Below are 13,932 nucleotides of genomic sequence, written 5' to 3' on the forward strand. Positions count from 1 at the left end.
CCGAGGCTGACAAGAAGGTAGGCACACTTCGCTCTGTTTTTTTTTCTTCTTCTTCACTCTGTACAGCTACTTTTGATTGCTTGGTGTATTTTTCTTTACAAGAGCTGATTTTCTAAACGGTTAAAGAAAAATTAGGCATGTGGGCATTTGGTGCGTGAGCGCACGAGTCCGCGGTGCGTTATTCTGCCGTCTTAACACCCGCAAGTGCCCAAAGAAGAGCATCATTTCAGAATGCTGCAAAGAGGTTTTTTTTTCGAGCTGCAGCGGAGATTTGCGATGGAGACAGAGATGCTCGATAGTCCCCGGACTCAGCGGGAGACCCGACTCTGCCACCGCAAAGCTGGTGCTGCTGCTACCGGTGAGCAGAGCATCTCTGCTGCTGCTGCTGCTCGAGTACGAAGGATATCCATCATTGTGAACGACGGTGGTAACAGGCACGGCTTCCCTTTCATTCCCCCACAGAGAGAGTTAATTACAAATTTAATCTCCCAGAGAAAAGAAGAAACCTGGGTGGTTCTGTTGCAGAGACAAGAGTCTCTCTTACACTTGTAGGCGCTGTATAGCTGTGGAGCATAACGCATATTTCTGAATCATCTTTTTTTTTTCGGGCGGAGGTGTGTGTCTGAGTGAGTGTGTGGGGTGGAGGGGACTTGGTGGGGGGGGGGGGTGCTCCATCTAACAAGTGCATCTCCACAGGGGGGTGCTTCATTAGCCAAGTCAACCGTGCATTAGAGTCTAGTGATACGAACATACCCGCAGATCATGAGTCGTTCAGCTCTTCTTGCAGGCATCAATCGGATATGTCATTTTTGATATTTCAGTTTTCTCATTCCCTCTCCCTCTGTCTCTCCGTCTGCTTGGTGTGTATGTGTGTGTGAGTGTGTGTGTGTGTGTGTGTGTGTGTGTGTGTGTGTGTGTGTGTGTGGACCGCTTGTTTGATGTGATGTTAAAGCCTAGGGTATACATGTTGGACTTTTCAGAGTCTATTGTAGTCTGTGGTCTACACCCCCGGACGGGATTTGCGCATCACGTTGTCAATGGCTTGCAGAAAGAAAGGAGTTGGGGTTTATTTCGAGGTGCGCCACTCGATCTTTGCACAGCCCCACCGAGGTGGAGTCAGCACGGCAATGACACCGACTTTTTCTAAGTACTGCTGCTGATGCCCTTGTTGAATGCTGGAAACTCAACTTCAATTAAAATCACGGAACGTGTGTGCCGACCTCGTCTTCTTTGATGTCTGTGACACCTTTCATGTTGGTTTATGTAAAAAAAAATGAAATTTCAAACTTTTCTAATTGATTATCATCTGTATATTCATTTTGATTTTAATTTTATCATATTTTGCCACCATATCCACCCGTTTTACGCACAGCTGCCACAATAAGGCTCCATTCGACCAAAAATTATAGTTTTAAACGATGCAGAGGAGCCCTTTCATGAAAACAAGTCCAAACATTTTTTTTTTTTATTTTACTTATTTTATTTTATTTTATTTTATTTATTTATTTTTCATTTTCCACTATTCGGATTCATTATCTTAAAGCATTAGGGGAGATTTATGGCAAACATCATTTTTTTTACTTGGGAGTACGTGCTGAAATATATATCCCACAGAAAATTCTCCTCTATTTTTTCCCGAAGTTGAACATTTTCCATCTTGTTCCGTCTCCGTTTCGATCGCAGTGAGCGCATCGCGCGTCTGCAAAGCTCATAAAAGCCAGAGGAGAGAACAATATCTCGCCAGCGCCCGGGTTGTTAAAAGAAAATGGCTTTATTCATTTTTCTTTGTACCCGTGGTAACTTAGTTATAGCTTTTTTATGGTGCCTGGAAATGGCTTACAGGCTTGCAGTGCAATGTAATGTAATCAAATTTATGATGTTGCTGTGTATTACAATTCCCTGTTATGCTCCGTCACATGAGAAATTTGGAGTGACCCCCCCCCCCTCCTCCCTCACTCTCTCCTCTCAACACACACTCAGGAGAATGCCCAGGAGCATCAGAGCAAGGCATGTAACACCCACCAGTGGATTTGTGTGAGAGGGTGCACACACCCCTCACTTGCACCCAGCCCCTCTGGAAATAGTCCAGTCCTTTTTAAATTATATGCAGACTTATGCTACTACAGATTTATTCTGGCAACCAATCATATGCTTCTTGAGTTTTGCCTTTTCCATATTTCATGCACATTTTTTTTTTCAATAACAGCAGAAAGTTTGGCCTCCTGCGAGGAAGACATTAAAATATGTGGAGCTGAACCACAGTGATGAAACAAATGATGTAATGCATGTGTTGGTGTATGCAGCTCAACACAGAGACACACACAGAAAGAGATTTGCATTCCCTCTCTGCTCGTCTTTGTGATGTTACATCTTTTTAAGCACAATAGCACCCACGGGATTTTAGGCTAGTATTTGTAAGATGTTAATATTTCAGTTTAAATTATTATTCTTATCCCCACTTCAGCATGGATGTGTCTTTATGCTCTCCTTCATATCAAGATGGTGCCACCCAATGAACACGTACGTCAGGAGGGAGTCACTCACTCTCTGCTGACAGACAAGCCTGTGGAAGGACAGCTGTTACTGAAGTCCTTCCCTCAGACTTAATGGGCTGGACATGTTTTATGAAGCGTCTCCTCGCCCAGTATTTGTTCATAGAGCAATCAAGTACCCATGTTGGACATGCTCAGAGGCCGCACACTCTAAAAAGTAGTGGTTCATCACAAGTTCTTCTAAGATCTCAGCAGATCCAGTGAGGACTTTTCTTTGAGTTCCTTACTAGTTAAAGATGGTAGGCAGTTCATTTTCTGCGTCATTCTGCAAAAGTTCCTTAATAGTCTTTAAGCATAATGTATTTCAAGTACACAGAAAACTAGAATTCTGCTCCTCTTCTCGGCTCTGTGACAGGAGAGTTTGGCCAATCACACTGTATAAAAAACCCACTAACATCCAACAACATATGGCTTTTGTCTTCAATAGGAAAGGGTGCATTCTGTAATCAAATATGAAACAATAAACTAAAGCAGATACCTGAAAGTACAAACAGCGACACAGGAGAGAAACTAAACTTAAAGCCACAGAGATTCAGTTAGAAGCGACAGAAGTACTTTTAAAAACGCCTTGCTCGCTGCACTACAGCACGCTTCAGAAAAACATCAATTGCCTATTTGTAGCAGGTTTAGCCACGTTTAAAAAATCTGCATGTGTGCTAAGTTTTTGGTGTAAAACGGCATAAGACACTTGATTATTGAGTCTCATTCCGAAAAATAATAATTAAGCATCTTCAAGCCACCAATTGAAGCGTTGGTAATTTGACAAACTGGGAATGAGACAATCAACTATCTTTCTGCAGAATTGCACTTTTAAAATAAAGGATTTCATGATGAACAATCATGTAATAGACCATATAATGAAAGGGTTCATCAAAGAAACCCTCAGGGGCTTTGATACCTTAAAGATTCCCTGTTGAGAAGCTTAATAGCTCAGGTAAAAGGTGAATTTTTTTAATATGATCCTTCTTTTTCACACCTTTCATATCACACTCCACTCCCACCAGCTCTTAAGAGAAATTTCAAAAGATTTAGATTACAAAAGTCTCATCTTGAAGCCTTTCTAATTTTTAGAGTGCAGACTGTCATAGGTCATCTTTTAGTGAGGTGGATCGGTAATGGAGATGTGCCAGGTTAGCTTTTCACTGTGTACACTTCTTAACTTGACATCAATCAAGCAACCTCTTTGTATGTATGAGATGGGTGATTGGATGGCATGCTCAAGCATCCATTGTTTCCTCCTGCAGAAATGCACTTCAATCATGCTCACCTGTCACCAGCTGGGCAACAAAGACCCAGGCATGTGGGAGACGGTCGGCCGGCACACGTAGTGAAAGACATGCACCTGCTTACCCACCCGCACATGCACGTATACTTTTATTACATTTATAAGATGGGCTATAAGTCACACTCTGCAGTCTCATTACAGGCCACCGAGCTTAAGTGTGTGGCCATGTCATTAATGCAGTCAAAATGGAAACAGATGCGGATGGCTGGCAGAGCTGCACCCAAACGCGTAGAGCGGGTGGAGACAGAAAACAGAGAGAAGGAGAGAGGGAGAGAGAAAATATTTAATCATAAGCACACTTTATGGAGAGCTTCGCCCATGTGCACTGCGGCAGTCTAATTACCAGGATAGTGCTTGTTAGTTGTCACCTCCAGATAAACAGTGGGCTATTTTTTTTCTCTCATGTTTTTCCCCAGCTTGTGACAGAATTTGAAATTCAAAGTAGCAAAATGTCAATTTCAGAGTATCCCATCTCCTCCCATCCTCACCTCCACCTCTTGAGCCACACTGAAGCGCTACAAAGTAATTTGTTTTTAATACATGTCAATGATTGGGTTAAGCAAAACCAGTAAAAGATTGACACCTATAAACAAATCTTCAGTTGTTGCACTACAGAGGTAAATTAGGTTTAGTTGATCAATAAAGAAAAGCAAAGGAGGAGTTGTATAATGTGACAGAGCATTTTTGTACTCAGCCTTCTGTCCAATGCTGCCATATTGTACAGTAAATCTTGTCAGGAAGCATATGGTCCTCAAATCCATATGCAAATGAGTGCTGGAATATTCTAACAGCAGAGAAATAAACTCTCCTTGCATCTTTTGAGCACTGGTTTGTCGTTTCAAATGGCTAAGATATAAGCTCTTTAGAGGAAACATTGACTGCCAGAATGAGAGCAAAAATGCACTATCCACAAGTTTTCCACGAACACTCTGACCTGGTTTAAGCCCACCATGGAGGCTGACACTTTAATGGCTTTGATGTGTACACATTTTCCTGGTACACGCCAGGATGAGAAAGAGAGGAGATGGGCAGTCCTGGAGTAATGCACAGTTTCTTCTCCATTCAGGAAAGAGACGGAGGCCACTCATTCGTAAGGGAAGGGGTTAAAAGCCTCAGGGCCCCTCTCTTACTGTCAAATACGCTAAGCTTCATTTCAAAACACCATTCCATGAAGCAGTGTCTGTTCTTGTCTGCCAGCCACAGACCCAATCAAAACAATGCGAAAGGGTTAAAGTGTCAGGAAGACATATCTTGCACATATTTATTTTATGCTTGGAAGGTGTGATTATATTGTTTTCACAGTAATTCACAAAAGTGCATATGGTGGAGGGGAAAATGTAACCTTGTCAAAGAAGGTTCAACTTCACTGGTGAAGAGAACACATCATAATCACTGAGGGAGGCTTAGTTCAGGTTAAAGCAGCACGTTAAGTATTCAAAGGCTCTTTACTCAAGGATAATTGCAGGGGTAATGTGTGTTTTGAGAGGACCCAAGAATATGCCAACAAATGTGTTCTGTTGTTTAAAATACACAGTCACAGGGCACACAACAGTGGAAGGTGGGAACTGTGGGGCAAACTACAATCTGTGCACGTTATACAAAAATATTTTTATATGACATACTAATGCAGAATGTTTAAAAAGCCTGTCTTGAAATATGTGTGACTTATGCTTTTTAATAAAACTGAGACAGCTGCACCCACCCAACGACCCCCGATCAACTCTAATGTCCAAAATATATTGATCCACAATCAAAAAATGCGATTTTGTCACTAACATTTTTCTGTCTCACTTCAAATTTGGGGGATAATCATGCTCTAATAAACCATAATGCTTTGGGAGATGTATACAGGATGTATACTGTTACAGTACTAGCTACAATTTTAACCTTTTTTTTTTTTTTTTAGCCTTTTTGTTTACGGTTTGGCAAACTGACACAGTAAAAGTATGCTGAATTATGTATTAGTTTTTCTGGTTTGCAGTACGCCCATGGATGGACAGACAGGATTACTTTGATACTGAATAAAACGTAAAAATGAAGATTTCACAGCAGTCTCTGGTGGTATAAGGGCCTTCTTTTTATCTGATTTTTTGAGTGGATTTGTGGCATTTACTCACAATGGATTCTGGAGATAATATTCTCTTCGCAAAGTGTAAGTCGCGCTGTCTCAAGCAAGCAAGTTTTGAGCTGAGTTGCAGCAATCAGGTGCCTTGAGTTTTAGCTACTTGAACTTCCTTTCACCTCATGCTGTATCTCCACCTCACGAGATGCCCCAAACTCTACATCTCACAGTTCTCTTTTTTACAATAAGACTTAAAAAGATTAAGTGATTGAAGATATTTTTCGGCATGTATAGGCCTTGAGCTGTCATTGTACTGTATATTCAAAGCCAAGGATGTGAGTGACTGTTGGCTTTGATCTCTACAATAGAGATGTGCATTGTTACCATTCTTGCTGCTGCTACATTTTGGCGCCAAGAGGAAATGTTTAATAAAAGTCACATTGCCAGCAATTACACTAAATGATTTGGTAACAATGTGGTCTAGTGACACATTTTGTTACTTCATACTTTGAAGCTGACAGTAATGGAAAAGCTGCTGTAGCAATGTATTTGAGTAAAAATAATACAGATAAAAGTTGTGTGTGATGAATTTTTGCAGAAGTGCTCCAAGTTTTGGAATAGTACTGTATTATTCTCTTTATGTGGGCATCGGACTAACTTGGCAGGGTGTTTTCTGGGAAGCAGACAACTAGAAAACCTCTCACTGGATGAGACAGATGTAAATCTCCTCGGGGAGAGACGCTTACAGAGGGTTATTTGCCGCTGCAGCCGACACCCGTCCCCAAGGGTCATAACTCTTGAAGGTCACGGTAGCATTTCACCCCCCCCCCCGCCCCCCTCCCCATTCCTTGCCCATGACAACTCCAGTGGGTACTGCCGGATGTTTCCCACCATGCTGATGAATGTGGGGGCTGATGATGGTGGGGGTCTATGAGTATGATGCATCCAGACAAAAGCAGGGGTAACAAAATGCTGTCTCGCCTGTTTACTACTAGCCTGCATCATACTCAAAGGCATCATAAAGAATGAATGATTCATGCACTGTCTTGGATAGTCATTTATGTTTAATTCACGACTGTACTGTAAGGCGTCGGCCATGGTCTCCTGGTGGTGTAGCGGGGTCGTCACCGGCCGGGAGTGGGCGGGTGGTTAAAGGTGCAGTCGAGGAGAAGGAGGAGGTGTGGAGAATGTCACGCCAGAGCAGGGCAGAATTAAGACAGAGAGAGGAGAGCATTGGTGGTGGCCTTGTACGTTTCATCTGCAGGCCCTAATAAAACCCTCACAGGCCGGCATTGATCTCTCCCAGAATAATCCATTTAGACTGAGCGTGCCTGGCCATGTGGGGCCTCTTCAATTATTTATGGCAGAATGCTGTGCAAGCTTCCGTTGGGATGCAACAATGTGCCCTGGGAAACCTGTGAACTGCAGATTGCAGGAGAGCAAGGGAGACACACAGAGGGTGGAAAAGGAGAAACGGCAGATGGAAGGAGAAGACTGGCTGGAGAGCAATGTGAAGAGGAGAAAAGAAAAGCAAGGAGAGGAGGAGGGCAGCTAAATTACACTGAGGGGTACAGCGAGAGGCAGTTGAAGAAAGTGGGAAAGGTGACAGGGAAAAAAGAGGGAACAGAGAGGCAGTTGGGAAGGTGAGGACATGAAGTGATAAGAAATATGGGAACATACTGCAGAGATGCGTGAAAGAATGGGAATAAGGAGGGATAATGATCAAGTTTAGCAAGAGAGAGTTGAAACAGCAGATCAGAGTGAGGAAGGATGCAAAGATTGAAAGTGAGGCAGTGGGGCAGAGGAAAAGGATGAGAAGCAGTGTTTCTTCAATGTGGGTCCTGGAGCCCTAGGGGTACTTTGAAGTACTGCAGGGGATACATGCATAATAATTCCCAAAACAGTTATACTATAAATTCAAGGATTCAATTCAATACAAATGTAATTTGATTAGCAAACTTGTTAGGCCTGATGACAAGTATCTTTTGACAGGAGCCGGCAGCTAAGCGTCTTCTTCGATGGGGCCTGTGAGGCCAGTGACACACTGACAGCAGAAATTAGATGGAGCCCAATAACTTCATCATAGACAGAATCACAGAGTTGAGAATTTAGAGAAGCTAGAACTCAGATTTCATAGGGCCCCACATTAAGTCAGTGTTAAAAGCCGACTGGATATTTGAAAACACCAATACCATGTAATGTGTTATTATGAATAATACTGAAAAAATAATTTACTCAATTCAAACTTCTTTGGAAATCTACAATGATAGTAGAGATCCACAATGAATTTGACTGTGTATGTTATTTGTTTGCTGTGTTTTCGACAATAAAATAAATTAAATTGCATCTTTCTTGGCTTGTCAAATTAGCATTTAAATTGAAAATATCACAATTCAAATGGTATAAACAATTGTTTTTTGCTGTTGCCTACTATACATGTTTTTTTCCTAATAAGGTGCAGTGGAGGGATGGAAGGGGAGGGACTTTGCCTGTCTACAGTGCTTTCCCCTTTCATCACCCTTCAACAGATGAACTTTGCAACCATTATATCTGTTTGCAACCAAGTCGACCCACTGTAACTGTTTAGGAAACATCTCAAAAATACTTCCCCCAGAATTAAATTGACGCAACACTTAGGTCCAGCGGGGCGGGTCAATCCACTGGGGGGAAAACCTGCATTATTCCTATTTTCAATGCAATCACTAACTGCTGAAAACTAGCAACTGCATAAAACATCACAGAAGATGAAAGCAACAAATGCAATCATGTTCACTGTAAGCTAGAAGCCAGTTTCAGTATTGACTGACCAGCAGAAATCAAGAAAATGGATTTGTAGTTGTGTCATAGCAGTAATACAGCTGAAAACACAAAGGAAATTGTGAGAAATAAAGCAAAAACAGAGTGAACATACTACTGTCAATGTTCTGTTTTGCCCAGGCAATGGTTTATTCAGCTGAAAAAAAGGTTAAAATGAGGTACATTACTGAAAGAAGTTCCTGGTGAACCACTGGAAAGAAGAAATGAGGAGAGAGAGAGGAAGTGGAAGGAAAGGTGGCAAGTAGAAAGGAGATACAGGGTCATGAGGGATAAAGGAACGACAGAATAAGGATGAGTGTGGTGGGGAAAGGGAGAGAAGGGAAGGGACGAGTAGATGGAGGAGAAATTGAGAAAGAAAGAGGAAGAAATGAAGCAACAAAGACAGCGACACCATAAGAGATCTAAGAAAAAGAGGTAGGACTTGAGTAAAAAGTAGGTGAAGAAGGAAACCGAGGTTGAGAAGGCGAGATTCTCTTAGATGAGGCAGGAAAGCACAAGAGGAAACAAGGTAGAATTATAGATGAGACAGGGAGGAAGAGATGACTGGAAATGAGGCAGGAATAGATGGATAGGAAGAGGGTGGAGGATGGGACCTTTTTAAAGCAAGTCATGAACAACTATTGATCATGGCAGAGTTATGGTTGCTATTGTGCTAAGCAGAGACATGTCAGCTTGACTGCCTGTGCTGTCAATCATTATTTCTGTTATACTCACCTTTACTGCTACTCTTAAAAAAAACACACACCAAAAAATTACCTTTAGTGTTCCATTCAATGCGTTTTCTTGGACAAAATCACAGAAAATCAAAAGAAACAGTATAATTTGTACAAGGTGCAATCATTGCAGCCTATGCAGAGTGATTTCTTTTATAGTTTGGAGGCTGAATATATTATGATTTTTTGCTGTATACTGAGGCTGTACACTGAGAGCTACATATCATAAACTCCCCTCTGTTTGCCTGGTCTATATTCTGCTATTAGCAGCTCACACACGGCTCTCATAAATCCAGGCAGATTTGTCTTACCTGATTCCCCCGGTGTTCACCATCAAGCTCTTTTCCTATTGCTGTAATTCCCAGCACCCTATTAGGCTTTCTACACCATCGCCTGCTGCCGAATCAGGATTTCTGATCCGGTAGGAAGACAACTGGAATTGAAATTTCCATCTGTACGTTACATTTATCATGTCTGGCACATTTCTAAAAGAGGTATACCCATATTTCACAAGGGATCTAACCTCTCTGACCTACCTAAAGCTTTTGCTGAAACATAACAGGACTTTTTAGCGAAATTTCCACAGTTGGGATGAGCTTTTCAACCTCATTCAGTAATAGCCATTGTTCTAGTGGCTCTTTAATTAATTTAGTACTTTGCATTAGTGCTATATAGTTGTAGCATTTCAGAAGTCCCTCTGCATGTATCTTTTATAATTGTTACATTAATACTGCAGGCATTTCATTTTTAATGATATTTAGAGTCATAATCACATCTTGCAACACAAGCTCTCTGGCTGTTAGACACTAACGTTTATTTCTCACAGCTAACAAAAGGAGAATAAACCTCAAAATCCTCAGAGGAACGGAGCTGTAAGTCTAGCAATAGTCCTGCAAGGATGCAGTAAGAGAAAGGAAACAGCACTTTGTAATGGCTATTACATCAGCTGGGTCAAACAGCCTAATCAGATGGGCTAAACGGTGTAGCGGCATCGCTATTAGCTAACGATAGCATACCAGCAGCTTTCTCTTTAATTAGTAGGACCCTATTTCCCACCACTTGTCGTCCTCTTAAGCAGCCACCAAAGATTTATTGTTTGTGCACAGCCATTGATTATTGGATTCTAGTAATTGTTTTGCCTTCACTTGATTAACAAACTTGTGTTTTCTCCAGAGGCTAGCTCAATAGCAGCCTTTAATGGCAGGACCCAAGCCAAACGCTATGCTAACGGGGTGTGTGCCGTGATTACAGTGGAGGATCACAGAGGGGGGAAGGAAAACCTTCATTTTCAAATTTTTGTGTTGAGGGGATGGGTTGTATTACACCAATGAGACAGCAGCTTCATTAACCTGAGGTGCCAGTGCTTAGTGAATGTTTCCATACACACATTTCTGTGTATGGGTGGCCCCTCTGACTGATGCGTCCAGGTGCTGTGTGTTTCACAATTCCTGTCCCGCGGTGTGCAGGATGATCGATGTGTGGATGTGGCTTCTCAAACTGTGGCTTTACTGGCATGTTAGGAATTTGAGTAGCCTGCCTGTTTTCTTGTTCTTTTTTTCCTCAGTTTTTTTTTTCTTTTTTCAGGGGGGCTTGCAGGGGTATGGGTGCAAAAGGAGAGAGCAACACAGATGTGGAGGAGTAGATACATAATGAGGAAGAGGAGGAGCAGAGGAGGTGATGGAGAGCTTTTGGAGCAACTTCAGGTCAAGCTTTAGAGCTCAGGTGGAGGGAGGGAGGTGTCAGCGGGGTGGGAGGTGAGCATACTTGTGTATTACTCAGATATATCTCAGATATATCGTAAGCTCTGACACAAGTCTGTTGGTGCCTTTCACAGATGTAGGGATGGAAACTTAGCATTTCCTCCCAACACCCTGTCTGAACTTTAACTCCCAGGATTTTTTTCCCCTCTTTAGCTGTCATTACAAGGAACACTCTGCTTCCTGGAAGGTTAGGAACATTTTGTTACAACAGCATATTTGTTTAGCTGGGGTGTTCAATGCCAGAAAAAGTTTGTCTCCCTCAAGCCCATTTTTTAAAAACTCAGTGCTGTTGAACTCTCATTATGCATGATGTTGTTTTACTCCAGCTGACTTTCCTCTTCTCCCTGCTAGTTTCTGTTATATTATCAAGTCGCTAACAACAACAGAAATTCATATTTCCCAAAAGTACAATGCTGTTCCAAATTAGACTATTTTCTTTATATGTCTCACTCCATTTTTTCCCCCTGTAGCCTTCTTCTTTGCTTTTAATTTGTTGCACGCAAAACATGCATGTAAAGTTTTTTGTACCTTAAAACTTGAGAGCACTTTGGTTTCATATAAGGTCCTGTGTTTTTGACTTACTCACCCTACTTCTTCTATACGTAGACCACCCCTAAAACCTGGTGGTGTTACACTGTGCATCAGTATGAGTTGCAGAGTGGCATGACAACACATCGGCAGGCTATTTGACAACTTTGCAATGAGAACAGGATGGATTCTCCCGGTTCATTTGTGATAATAGATGCTATCAGTCAGAGCAACGAAATGTGTGAAACAGCACTGAATGACATGCACGGCATGGTCCATTTTCATGCAGAAAATGGTGACCTGGTCAAAAAACTTCCCAAGTTACTGCATGACCGTACACTAAAATGTGTTTCTGAAAACATTTGAGTTGATTCATAATTGATTTATAATTGATCTACCTAGTTTGACAGTTTTATCTGAGTCTTGTGATGGGTGTGTTGTGCTTGACGTCTGACTTTTCAAATCTGGACCATCAGTCATCATATCAAATGTGCCAGATACTAAATAAACGATTGTGATTGGACTGAAGGAATGGAAGGGTGAAGGTGGAAATCTATCTGATGGGAGGGTGGCCAGATGTATCTGGCAGAGAAAAAAAGCCAGCAGATTTGTGTGGTTCCTTGAATATCTCTGGTAGGGCCTGAATGCCTAAATATCTCAAATCTAAATGAAGCAATGATGCAGGATAAATACAGCGAGAAAGATTATATGCTGGCTGCCACTGTGACAGCTAAAGGCCCCAGTTTTCTACTTTCTGTTGTGTTGTTGATTTTTACATTTTTACTGTCAATCGCTTTTGGCCGTTTGCTCAAACCCACTGCTGATGCAAGAGCCTGGATGCTGAGAGAGAGGAAGAACGAGGTCTACTTAAAGGTAATTTATATCTGCTGTCGCTTTGTTGGGTGAAGAGGAAGTGACAAATGCGAACTGGTTGTTTATGAGGCCTGGCTAAGTGCTGGCAGGGCCGCTTTCCTCTGAGGTAGTTGGCTCTCTGTCCTTGGGAGGTGCATTGCTTTCTGGCATAGTGTGTGGCAGGCGAGCTAATGAGAGGTGAACCTATCTGCTTCTTATTCTCTGCCTGCCTCCCTGCTTTCCCCCACTTTTTGCCCCTGTCCCTCTCACTTTTCTTTCCTCAGTGTCTCTTATGACCTTTTTTACCTCCCACTCTGTCCCTTTCTTTCCCCATCCATCCCTTTCTTTCTTTACAACTCTGAGCCCTGGAGTCAGAAAAGCAAGAAAATGCACACAGAATCTCCTTCCAATCGCCCCCTAGCTTTGCCCTTCTTGTCTGGAATGGAAACAGGGAAACCTCCCTTCCATCACCTCCTGGCAAATAATCAGTCAGACCTTTGACAAACCTCAAATAGGACTGCCAATTTTTCAAAGCTGTCCCGTTCATCAGTTTGATTCATCCTCTCACGAGTGGAAGGCGTGTTTTCTTCTCGTGTCATCCCCCATCCCCGCGTTTACGGTCAGTGAGTTAGCGGAGGAGGCTAGGTCACCGCATTCAGTCTCCAGTGTTTGAAAAGAAAAGCAGTTCAGTGCGGCTCCGGTGGCCTGGCTGTGGGCTCTAAAACGCTCAGAAAGATGGACAGCAGACGGACGGGGTGAGCTGAAATGTCGTGCTCTCCGTAGCCTCAGCATCCTCTTCCTTTTCCTCCTTCTCCTGTATACCTTTGTAAGGTGCTGTTTTAATTGACACACAGAAAAAAGCTCTCTGGTTATCTGGCTGCCTGCTCCTGTTTCACGTCAATCGAGTTAATTTTTTTCCCTCCGCTCCTTGTCCGTCATTCCTCTCCTGCGTCTCTGCTTCTTGAGCTCTCCCTTTTCTTCTCCGTGCTTTTGTTTCTCCGTGCCTTTTTCTGTCTGTTCCCTCAAGCTCTTTCTCTCTCTGTCTTTCCTTCAGCTCAACACTATCCCATTCCCCACTGATTGCTTGTGTTGTTTCTCCCTTCCTCTTTCCTCCTTGTCTAGTTATTTACATCTCCCTTGTCTCCGTCGTCTCCCCTGCGCCGCTCTCCTCGGCTCTGACATCAAAAGTTTTATACGTTTGCTTCGTAAATTATGAAATGAAGATCTCAACTAAACAATATAGACTCAGTTTGGAAAACAAAACAGTGAAAGTTCATCTGGTAAATTCTCCACAAATGAATAATTCACATTTTGTACAATAATTATAAGAAGTGATTTGTGAAGAATCATTGTAATTCATTAG

The 13,932-nt window shown here is 42.3% G+C and overlaps 1 protein-coding gene across 1 annotated transcript in view; it reads left to right on the top strand.

Annotated features, from left to right (window-relative positions):
- The first annotated feature begins 276 nt into the window (after window positions 1–276).
- ptprsa (protein tyrosine phosphatase receptor type Sa) overlaps window positions 277–13,932 on the top strand; it is a 309,811-nt gene continuing 296,155 nt past the window's right edge. The window contains 1 exon segment of the mRNA XM_084723307.1: window positions 277–393. Within this exon segment, the coding sequence (XP_084579433.1) occupies window positions 277–393 (117 nt within the window).

This window comes from Lutjanus erythropterus, chromosome 7, assembly GCF_056507025.1.
Source record: "Lutjanus erythropterus isolate fLutEry1 chromosome 7, fLutEry1.hap2, whole genome shotgun sequence".
In the NCBI taxonomy this organism is placed as follows: domain Eukaryota; kingdom Metazoa; phylum Chordata; class Actinopteri; order Lutjaniformes; family Lutjanidae; genus Lutjanus; species Lutjanus erythropterus.